At 45.8% G+C, this 12962-nt stretch overlaps 1 protein-coding gene across 1 annotated transcript; it reads left to right on the forward strand.

The window, feature by feature from the left end:
- The first annotated feature begins 7484 nt into the window (after positions 1-7484).
- On the forward strand, positions 7485-8536 carry LOC142217285 (uncharacterized). Its single transcript, XM_075285478.1, has 2 exons — positions 7485-7604; positions 8372-8536. The coding sequence occupies exons 1-2, from the start codon at positions 7485-7487 to the stop codon at positions 8534-8536; spliced, it is 285 nt and encodes a 94-aa protein (XP_075141579.1).
- The last annotated feature ends 4426 nt before the right edge of the window (positions 8537-12962 follow it).

Here is a 12962-nt window from a genome sequence, read left to right on the forward strand (position 1 = left end):
CACAGTATATGGCCCCTACACAGTATATGTCCCCTACACAGTATATGGCCCCTACACAGTATATAGCCCCTACACAGTATATGGCCCCTACACAGTATATGGCCCCTACACAGTATATGGCCCCTACACAGTATATGGACCCTACATAGTATATGTCCCCTACACAGTATATGTCCCCTACACAGTATATGGCCCCTACACAGTATATGTCCCCTACACAGTATATGGACCCTACATAGTATATGTCCCCTACACAGTATATGTCCCCTACACAGTATATGGCCCCTACTCAGTATATGTTCCCTACACAGTATATGGCCCCTACACAGTATATGTCCCCTACTCAGTATATGTTCCCTACACAGTATATGGCCCCTACACAGTATATGGCCCCTACTCAGTATATGGCCCCTACTCAGTATATGGCCCCTACACAGTATATGGCCCCTACACAGTATATGTCCCCTACACAGTATACACTCACCGGCCACTTTATTAGGTACACCATGCTAGTAACGGGTTGGACCCCCTTTTGCCTTCAGAACTGCCTCAATTCTTCGTGGCATAGATACAACAAGGTGCTGGAAGCATTCCTCAGAGATTTTGGTCCATATTGACATGATGGCATCACACAGTTGCAGTCGCAGATTTGTCGGCTGCACATCCATGATGCGAATCTCCCGTTCCACCACATCCCAAAGATGCTCCTCTATTGGATTGAGATCTGGTGACTGTGGAGGCCATTGGAGTCCAGTGAACTCATTGTCATGTTCAAGAAACCAGTCTGAGATGATTCCAGCTTTATGACATGGCGCATTATCCTGCTGAAAGTAGCCATCAGATGTTGGGTACATTGTGGTCATAAAGGGATGGACATGGTCAGCAACAATACTCAGGTAGGCTTTGGCGTTGCAACGATGCTCAATTGGTACCAAGGGGCCCAAAGAGTGCCAAGAAAATATTCCCCACACCATGACACCACCACCACCAGCCTGAACCGTTACCGATACAAGGCAGGATGGATCCATGCTTTCATGTTGTTGACGCCAAATTCTGACCCTACCATCCGAATGTCGCAGCAGAAATCGAGACTCATCAGACCAGGCAACGTTTTTCCAATCTTCAATTGTCCAATTTCGATGAGCTTGTGCAAATTGTAGCCTCAGTTTCCTGTTCTTAGCTGAAAGGAGTGGCACCCGGTGTGGTCTTCTGCTGCTGTAGCCCATCTGTAGCCTCAAAGTTGGACGTACTGTGCGGCGTTCAGAGATGCTCTTCTGGCTACCTTGGTTGTAACGGGAGGCTATTTGAGTCACTGTTGCCTTTCTATCAGCTCGAACCAGTCTGGCCATTCTCCTCTGACCTCTGGCATCAACAACGCATTTCCGCCCACAGAACTGCCGCTCACTGGATGTTTTTTCTTTTTCGGACCATTCTCTGTAAACCCTAGAGATGGTTGTGCGTGAAAATCCCAGTAGATCAGCAGTTTCTGAAATACTCAGACCAGCCCTTCTGGCACCAACAACCATGCCACGTTCAAAGGCACTCAAATCACCTTTCTTCCCCATACTGATGCTCGGTTTGAACTGCAGAAGATTGTCTTGACCATGTCTACATGCCTAAATGCACTGAGTTGCCGCCATGTGATTGGCTGATTAGAAATTAAGTGTTAACAAGCAGTTGGACAGGTGTACCTAATAAAGTGGCCGGTGAGTGTATGTTCCCTACACAGTATATGTCCCCTACTCAGTATATGTTCCCTACACAGTATATGGCCCCTACACAGTATATGGCCCCTACACAGTATATGGCCCCTACTCAGTATATGGCCCCTACACAGTATATGGCCCCTACACAGTATATGTCCCCTACTCAGTATATGTTCCCTACACAGTATATGGCCCCTACACAGTATATGGCCCCTACTCAGTATATGGCCCCTACACAGTATATGGCCCCTACACAGTATATGTCCCCTACACAGTATATGGCCCCTACACAGTATATGGCCCCTACACAGTATATGGCCCCTACACAGTATATAGCCCCTACACAGTATATGGCCCCTACTCAGTATATGGCCCCTACACAGTATATGGCCCCTACACAGTATATGGCCACACAGTATATGGCCCCTACACAGTATATGGACCCTACATAGTATATGTCCCCTACACAGTATATGGCCCCTACACAGTATATGTTCCCTACTCAGTATATGTTCCCTACACAGTATATGTCCCCTACACAGTATATGTCCCCTACACAGTATATGTCCCCTACTCAGTATATGTTCCCTACACAGTATATGTCCCCTACTCAGTATATGTCCCCTACTCAGTATATGTTCCCTACACAGTATATGGCCCCTACACAGTATATGGCCCCTACACAGTATATGGCCCCTACTCAGTACATGGCCCCTACACAGTATATGGCCCCTACACAGTATATGTCCCCTACTCAGTATATGGACTCTACACAGTATATGGCCCCTACTCAGTATATGTCCCCTACTCAGTATATGTTCCCTACACAGTATATGGCCCCTACACAGTATATGGCCCCTACTCAGTATATGGCCCCTACACAGTATATGGCCCCTACACAGTATATGGCCCCTACACAGTATATGGCCCCTACACCGTATATGTCCCCTACACCGTATATGTTCCCTACACAGTATATGTTCCCTACACAGTATATGTCCCCTACTCAGTATATGTTCCCTACACAGTATATGGCCCCTACACAGTATATGGCCCCTACACAGTATATAGCCCCTACACAGTATATGTCCCCTACTCAGTATATGTCCCCTACTCAGTATATGTCCCCTACACAGTATATGTCCCCTACTCAGTATATGTCCCCTACTCAGTATATGTTCCCTACACAGTATATGGCCCCTACACAGTATATGGCCCCTACACAGTATATGGCCCCTACTCAGTATATGGCCCCTACACAGTATATGGCCCCTACACAGTATATGGCCCCTACACAGTATATAGCCCCTACACAGTATATGTCCCCTACTCAGTATATGTCCCCTACTCAGTATATGTCCCCTACACAGTATATGTCCCCTACTCAGTATATGTCCCCTACTCAGTATATGTTCCCTACACAGTATATGGCCCCTACACAGTATATGGCCCCTACTCAGTATATGGCCCCTACACAGTATATGGCCCCCTACACAGTATATGTCCCCTACTCAGTATATGTTCCCTACACAGTATATGGCCCCTACACAGTATATGGCCCCTACTCAGTATATGGCCCCTACACAGTATATGGCCCCTACACAGTATATGTCCCCTACACAGTATATGGCCCCTACACAGTATATGGCCCCTACACAGTATATGGCCCCTACACAGTATATAGCCCCTACACAGTATATGGCCCCTACTCAGTATATGGCCCCTACACAGTATATGGCCCCTACACAGTATATGGCCACACAGTATATGGCCCCTACACAGTATATGGACCCTACATAGTATATGTCCCCTACACAGTATATGGCCCCTACACAGTATATGTTCCCTACTCAGTATATGTTCCCTACACAGTATATGGCCCCTACACAGTATATGTCCCCTACACAGTATATGTCCCCTACTCAGTATATGTTCCCTACACAGTATATGTCCCCTACTCAGTATATGTCCCCTACTCAGTATATGTTCCCTACACAGTATATGGCCCCTACACAGTATATGGCCCCTACACAGTATATGGCCCCTACTCAGTACATGGCCCCTACACAGTATATGGCCCCTACACAGTATATGTCCCCTACTCAGTATATGGACTCTACACAGTATATGGCCCCTACTCAGTATATGTCCCCTACTCAGTATATGTTCCCTACACAGTATATGGCCCCTACACAGTATATGGCCCCTACACAGTATATGGCCCCTACACAGTATATGGCCCCTACACCGTATATGTCCCCTACACAGTATATGTTCCCTACACAGTATATGTTCCCTACACAGTATATGTCCTCTACTCAGTATATGTTCCCTACACAGTATATGGCCCCTACACAGTATATGGCCCCTACACAGTATATGGCCCCTACTCAGTATATGGCCCCTACACAGTATATGGCCCCTACACAGTATATGTCCCCTACTCAGTATATGTTCCCTACACAGTATATGGCCCCTACACAGTATATGGCCCCTACTCAGTATATGGCCCCTACACAGTATATGGCCCCTACACAGTATATGGCCCCTACACAGTATATGTCCCCCTACACAGTATATGGCCCCTACACAGTATATGGCCCCTACACAGTATATGTCCCCTACTCAGTATATGGCCCTTACACAGTATATGGCCCCTACACAGTATATGGACTCTACTCAGTATATGTCCCCTACACAGTATATGGACTCTACACAGTATATGTCCCCTACACAGTATATGTCCCCTACACAGTATATGTCCCCTACACAGTATATGGACCCTACACAGTATATGTCCCCTACACAGTATATGTCCCCTACTCAGTATATGTTCCCTACACAGTATATGGCCCCTACACAGTATATGTCCCCTACACAGTATATGGCCCCTACACAGTATATGGCCCCTACACAGTATATGTCCCCTTCTCAGTATATGTCCCCTACACAGTATATGGCCCCTACACAGTATATGTCCCCTACACAGTATATGGCCCCTACACAGTATATGTCCCCTACACAGTATATGTCCCCTTCTCAGTATATGTCCCCTACACAGTATATGGACTCTACACAGTATATGGCCCCTTTGTTATATATGACTTCTATGATTTCTTGCTCACCTACCCACTCTCCTTTCCAGACCAGAGTGCGCTGCTGCTAACGCTGAAGAATGCCAAGGCGCTGTATGTAGCATCCTGATGTCCTTCAGTGCCATGACATAAGTGCAGCACCGCCTAGAGGTAGCCTGGACAGGAGCATGGACAACATCCTTTGGAATCAGCTCGGTGCACCCACCATTAGGAGCATGGACAGTCACTACTTATTGCAATAGTACAATAGCACGATAGCTTAGTGGCTAGCGCTGGAGTCCTGGGTTCGAATCCCGCCAAGGACAATCTCTCTGTGTTTGTGTGGGTTTCCTACTACACTCCAAAGACATACTGATAGGGAATATAACTTGTGAGCCCTATATGGGACAGTGACTGCAATGTCTGTACAATGCTGCCAAATATGATGACAAGTAAACATAAATATACAAAACGATTGCCGGTGGTCGGTGTTTTGTTTCACCATCCTACGACATATAACTGTTATAATATGGGACCAGGGCGTGAGATTGTTATTTAGGGGATTTTCTTATATTTTCTTCTATCCAGGGTGTGGCGACTATTATTTATGTGGTAAGTGTGTGGAAATCCTGTAGGAGAGCACAATGTATCCTGCCAGCTGACTGCAGCCTGACCAATGGCCGTGCTGGGGAGACAGGGCAGGTCAGCGTCAGTCCCGTCCATCAGGAGAAGACGAGCCCCCGTCTACAGACCCCACAGCCTGTCCCACTTCTGTACGTCATGTCATAGGGCCATTGCCTCCAATAGCGCTCCATACCCACAGCTACAGACTGGTGCCCCTGCTACATCATCATTCCCTGTCTGCTGGCCACAGATCCCTGCCCAACACTCTCACTTTCTTTGGCATATCCCATTCATTTTATGGGATCCAGACAGAGCCGCTGGTACCTTCGAGATCCATGTCCTGTGTTACACACAGTTTTTCTGATGCAGTTTTTAAATGCCGGTTTATTACCACCTCCAGGGCATGTGAATGTGCCCTGGAGGTGGTAATAAAATATCCAGGAAAAAAAACATGAACCAAAACGCACAATGAGGAAAGAAACGTGTTTCTGACTTTACAAGTGAAACATTAACTAAATGGGCTTCACCTGTAAAAATGCAACTGCATCAAGAAATGCCTATTTTTTTTCTGACGCGGTCTCAACTGCACCATCTGAACACACCCTAAGGCCATCAACGTGTTTTTAGCGGATAACAGTACGGACACACAGGCTTTATCTTGTCTGTTTTACCTATAGCCATGTGAATAGACCTACAGACAGCCATGGTTTTAAAAACACCCGTCACATGTCATGTGAATAAATAATTCATTTAACCCATCAATGACCAAATGTTCTGGTTTTACTTGGAAAAATTATTTTCTTGGTTTTTTCTGGGTGGGAGGAGCTAAGATAGGACCAGATGAAGGTAATTGAGTACATGGCTGCAGGGCGCGGCTACCAGGTGATGGTCTGGGGGAGGCGCATGAGACCCCGCTATATAACAGCCAGCAGGGGGCTCTGGTCAGTAGCTGTACTGGAAAGTGTGGTCTTAAGGTAAGTGATGGGGCTTAATGGTATTAGTATAGAATTTTTTATTTTTTAGCCTTTTTGATGCTTGGTTCACACTACTATAATGGAGTCTGTTGAGTGTTTTCTTTGAAACTGATTCTCAAAATGACATGGGCTTGTTGCATTGGTGAGGGTCACAGTGTGAGACCCTCCTGCCTGGGAATTATAGATATACATATGGAGAGTTTCTGGAATTGCCAAAACAGACTCAGACTTTGTGTTGAGCTTTACCATGAAACAAATATTTGCTACAAAATATGAAGACCAATAACTTGCAGGCTGTAATAAAACAAACAAACACTGGAGCACAATATGAGATGATTCATCCGCTCATTTATTGAGCCAAATGTCTAGTAAATTATCCAAATTCATTAGTTTATACCAGCTTAACTTTGGTCTACATGGCACATATAAGCCAGGCCCATTCTGTGCAAACTCCGGTGTTGCGCCTGTGACTTTTTTTTTTTTTTTTTTTTTTTTGTTGCACACTGGTTATAACTTCTGGTGCAAATGTAGACGGAAAAGTGGCCACTTACTATTCCTATGCCCCATTATGTCCACGTCCTGGGGAACGGGCGAGAAAGCAGGGCTATAATGTGAGGGGTGTGACCCCTAGTTCTCCTAAAGGCAAAATTTGGAAACCTGAGCATGGATAAAACCTAGCAAGTGTGTTCCATCCTGTGCGGTGACCTCCCTACTAATCTCATGGCATTGATGTGCTGTTGGTTAACAAATCCACAACCACTGCTGGAAACTACTGAGACGCTGCATTGAGTGCATTTACCCTTGGCTATCCAAATGTCAGTGTAGCTGTAGGGGGAATACTGATATACTCCAACTTCTAGGGCTCATACACACTAGCCATGGAGTGCTGTCTACTCTATGGGTTTGGTGCACTTGCATTGCACACAGTCTTGTACAGATAACCTGTTGACATGGCTGTGTTCACACTGCCAGTACTGGGATCCTGAGCCTCTGGGAACTGCTTAGTCAGCTGCAGTATAAACACTTGTGCTTTGTTCCTCTTTTGCACGGTATGTCCTTGGCATCATCCTCATCACTTTCTTATCAGGTTCCTTGAGTAATCTAAGATGAAGTGCTCCTCTGCCGCCATGAACAAAATGGAAGCCACAAGCCAGAGAACTGCCGGGGGCAAAGGCCGAGGAAAGTCTAAGACCTACTCCAGCTTCATCTACAGGGTATTAAAACAGGTCAGTGTGATGTGCAAGACCTAGAAATCCCCAGTGACTGCCATAGTCAGGACAGGCTTGTCTTTCTGCCATAGTGGCCATCATTACAACGATCTGCTCATGTTAATGTGATCACCCAGCTTTTCTAGACTCCTGAACAGTAAACCTGCCTGGTTATGATGTATACAATGGCTTTATATAGCAAATGTCCGTTCAGGATGCCAGTGAGTCACCCTAATAGCCATATTGGTGCTTGCCCAACGTCTCTAATAGATTGTTTGTGAATGGCTTGCTTGCTTTAAGCCATAGATTTGTATTGTGCCTTCCCTTACAGCATGTAGTAGATTCCTTGGTCCTCGGTCTTGGCATTACTTGGTGTCTCTCATGCGTAAGATCTGTAGCTGACTGATCTGCTGTGACTTGTGAATTGTCGCTAATGACCTTAATCCGAGGATCTTATTCTTCTAAGTAATTCTCACGGTTCAAAGGGAAAGGCTATCTCAAGCCTCAGGCTGGTGGTGAAGGCTTGAGGTGACCTGAGACTCCTTGCACTGTTAGGCAGAGCCATGTTTGGTCCATGCCAATCATTCTGCCCTGTCTGTGGGTACGGTCAGATGTATTTGTCACTGTAGGTGCTGGGAGTAATGGTGTGCCAATGGCTTCCTAGCATGCCTTCAATATGTGGAGGGGGGAGGGGGTGCCAGGCACGGTCTCTGGGCTACTGGGATATGCATGGTGGGCTTGGTACGCTTTCTCCATGTGCTAATACAATTGTTTGCTCCTTGCAGAAACCTCAGGAACAGGCCATCTACTTGTGCAAGGAATCTGATCTGATCCTGTCCATCGCCTCTGAGGCTGCCAGGCTGTCCCTCTATAATAAGAGGAGAATCATCACCAGGCAAGAGGTTGAGACTGCGATTAAGACTGTCACATCCTTAGGACATTCCACCTGAGCCATCCCGAGATCTGCCGTCATCCATTGAAGAAACTTCTGGTTGTGTTGTTGTGTTTTGTTTTAATTGTGCAAATAAAAGTGTGTTTTAATGTATAGAGATCAGTGACTGCTCAATCGTCCATGTCTAAAAAATATTAAGACGTCCCTGCCTGTGTCTAGTATGTTACAAAAAAACTTGGAGCTGTAATCCATCATGGTGAACGGAGTTGGGGCTGCTTAGATGAGGCCGCTCTGAATTGGGGTCCCTTCACTTGTCACACTGCTGCAGAAGATCCTGCAAATGCATAACTGGATCTCTCTATAGATGTCAAGTCGTTCCACCAAGTTGTCAAATCTATAAAAACTTGGCACTCAAAGGCCCTTTGTGATGCTAAATTTGGGTTTTATTGAATAGACATTCAAAACTATAGCTATGTCTTTGGTCTAGATCAGGGATATTCAACTGGTGGCCTGTCCCAACCCTTGACTCTCATATCATTATGGCAGCAGGAACACTTATTGCCCACTCACTGTCCCGAAGCCCTGATCACTAGAACTAATGGTGGCAGGAATTATTGCCAAAACCCTGCTACTTGTTCAGGGCTTGGGGACAGCAGGCGGGAGATGAAGATCCCTCCTGGCAGCTGTCAAAATTTGTGTTGGCAATAATACCATGAGGAGGCCCAATATTGGGCATATACGGTGTGGGAGCATTCGTGGCCCCATCTCCAGTATGATGATCCCCACTCAGTTTAATGCCACCTGGTCTAGATCATAAATGTGGATTACACTAGAAAATGGGGTAATAAATGGGTGAAGATGCCATAGTATGGAAACTGTATTATGTCCAGAACTGAATATTCCAGATGAGGCTGCCATCATAATATGCTAATATCCCTGTCCACACCTCCTCCAATACATCACCATACCCTGCTGGCTATAGACACCGGTGACTGTTTTTGCAATCAGAGCTGTGGATTGGCGATGATTCCTGGGCCGTGTCCTCTGAGGTGACAGAATTGTGAGATCTTTATCAGCTGGTGACGTCCTCAGACATAGACATTACCCTGCAAGATGGACAAACACTTCAGGCTGCTATCTCAGCACGTATCTACGCACAAGACTTCATGAACAAGAACATGGTGTCTGCCAGGATCCTGAGATAAGCTCTGCTCTCCACCTCCTTATCTACACTGGTCGCAGCTGCAATTCCTAGAGGCGCCACTGGGGGCGGTAGATTATATCTCAATAGTCATAGATCACTGTCACCCTGCAAATCCTCCACCAATGTAAGTGAATAGTCACATTCTATTGCTGGATGTTTTTGCTACTAGCAGTCAGTCGTAGCACCCTAGAAGATAGAACTCCATTGGTGAAGAAGTTGCACGACAGGGACCACGACCTAAAAGGATAGGAAGCGGCAACAGCAGGTCACATAGGATGGTGGAGATCTACAGTGGTCACCCGTGACATGTATGAACTGTGCGGGCCAGAAGAAATGGCGCTAAGAAGAGGCATACTTTAATCTGGATCTATAAACTCTGTATTCAGCATTACCAAAGTCACATATAAAAGAGGGGAAAAAATGGTGGCGACTTTTATATAGAAAAGATGGCGGAGATGTGTGCGCCATTGTCTGTACAATACAGAACTTAGAACTACAACTTTGTAACTGTCACATGGACCAGAAACACGGCAGAGTGACAACACCAATGGAAGAGGGGTCTGATATGGGCAGTCGCGTTATGATCATGTGATATGTTCACGGCGAGGTCTATATGATCGATATGAAGACTATAATTTATACGTAAACTTAGATTTGTAAGTAACTTCTGATATTCCGTAGGATAAATAACCTTACATATGGCCGACTTGTAGAAGTTGCAATGGTTACAGAGTTGCTTGTAGCCTGTACATGACATTTAATTCCGTGATTTGCGCATGAATTGCAATCACCGTATAGCGCCACTCTGAGGTCACATGACAACTGTGACAATTACAACGCGCAAATCTGTCATCAAGCTGCAGGGATGTTAGGTTATATTCACATGTCGCGGTAAGCGTTCTTGCTTTCCTTTTGGGAAGGAGAGAGTTAAAGCATCATACTAATAGGGGCGCATTTACACTTTCAGCTTTTTGCATGCAGTTTTTGAAGTCGTAATCTGAATTGGATAATAGTGAATGAGTGACTATATCAGACCTGACACAGCTGAGCCCCGTGAGTCACAGACAGAATGGGCCAGCACCCCTCAGCTGTGGCTATAAAGCTCTCCCTATGGCTGCTGTGGGTTGTGTAACAGGAAGCAGTGGGCTGGTGAGTAGCAGAGCTGTGTGCGCTGTGGCTTCCAGTAATAGATGGTGTCATGCTTGAATTTCCAGAACTTTCTGGGCGTTGTGTTGCTGCTTTGGTGGGTTTTTCTTTTCTGTTGAGTGTAATGTGCTGTGCACAATCTGTTCTGTCCACGTATTACTGACCATAGTCCTGATGTGAATTGGACCCAAAACCTGTAAAACAGTTGTAAAACTCATCTGCGCTGGAAAGCTCCTTCATAGTTTGTCTGCTGGACTCATATATTGAGGTTTTTGTGGAAAACTGGTCCCAAACTCTGCAGATTTTACCCCATGCAGTGAGATCTAGGACTTTTCCAGTGTAACTTTAAAACTTCCCAGTGCAGGTAAATGTCTGCCGTGTGCAAGACCATCTATAGGGATCCATATGTGGCTGTGTATTTTGCTGGTGCATTACTAACTATTCTTATACCTGCACTTTAAAGCAATGGGCCGTAATCTCTTTAGTAGCCATGACCCCTTAAAGCGGTGACTTGGCATCATACGCCGCTCTGCAGTTTGTGGCTGTATATGCTGGCACGGTTATTAGCAACTCATATAGAACTAGGAGTAGCCATGTGTGCACTGTAAGGCCTTGTTATTGCCCTTCCATGTGATCCTAATACAGCACCCCTCTTATCTGTGTACCCCTCTATCAGCTCTCACTATTGGAGATCAGCGGTTTGGATTGTTCTAGTCGCCAGCATGAATTCAACATAAGGCATAAGGCCATAGAGAAACCCCAAAACAAGTATAAACTGCATCTGGTTAGACCCTTGGTCTGGGTAAGTCTGTGCTGACTGCTGGATGGCAATGTGCTGAGAATGGGGCACTTGGCTTAGAAGAGGGAAAGGACTGCTCCAGGTGCTACATGGTATGAAGCTGCAATGAGCAGGTAGAAATAGGGTGGTCTTGCTTTGGGTTACTTAGGTGGGGGTGCACTGAGATGGTCAGGTTGGGTGCAGCTCTGAGGTGGAACATTTCTACTTAACATTATACATCTCCAGAATCAAATCCTCATATTTGACCATTTTTGAGCTGCACCATCTTGGGGTAAGTGCAGGTTTTGTTGCACTTTGAGACCTAAACCTGTAAGCAAATATTCAATTAGTGCAGATATATATATATATATATATATATATATATATATATATATATATATAATTATATTTTCCCTCCATTACCATAACTTGGAGTATGAAGTGTTGCCATGCTAGAGTACTGGACTGCTGGTATATGTAGTTCTGTATCCCTCCCATAATGTCCTCTGTCCTAGGCGCTGTAGACAACAAGCCAGTAGCTTTGGGCCCTTGATCTACTGACCAAAGAAGGTGCCCACAGTGATGGCGTCAGAAGCTGCATGACTCTCCCATTACCAACCCAAAGTGCCATCACCAGCCCTGAGGACTGCGGGCATTGTTCCTGGATGGGGCAGCAAAGTGATGAGCGCTACAGTGTATGAGCCTGGTCTGACCTACATCAGGTGACGCGGGACTTCTAACACCTGAGAGAGTTACTTTTTAATTGTATAGAAATAAATTCTTTATACATTCAGTCTATCGGTAGATCTCTCCAGCTTGCAGGTAGTATAGTTATGTATGGCACCTGAAAGGTTAGCCACACCCTGGATATACCAGACAATATGCACCTGTGCAGCCTGATAGCGTTGGCTTGTGCTTTACACTGCAGCGCTGCTTGTTTAGGTAAACTGCAAAATCTAAGAAGGTTATTTTTAGTCTGTGGGCTCTGAAGAATCCTAAAGCTACAGGAGAGGCCTAAGATCAAACTGAAGCGTCCTGCTGATCAGTTTGAGGAGACGCCATGATGTGATTGATCACTTGGCTGAGCCCTTATGGGCCGTCCAGAGACTTTTCAGGAATCTTGGCACGTTATACCCCTGGTACATGATCATGGCGGTCATCGATGAGGCTGCAGCACCCGCCGCCTCTATCTCTGCTGATCTGGAGGGTCCTGGGTGTCAGACCTCCCCGGTCACATAGTGATGACCGGTCCTTAGGATAGATCGCTAATAACCCCCTCCATTGATAATGTGTATTGTGACGCCATCTTGGACGGCCACAATGGAGTGTATATAGTGCCTCAGGTTGGCGCCTCTG

The sequence above is a fragment of the Leptodactylus fuscus genome, chromosome 8 (assembly GCF_031893055.1).
Source record: "Leptodactylus fuscus isolate aLepFus1 chromosome 8, aLepFus1.hap2, whole genome shotgun sequence".
Classification (NCBI taxonomy): Eukaryota; Metazoa; Chordata; class Amphibia; order Anura; family Leptodactylidae; genus Leptodactylus; species Leptodactylus fuscus.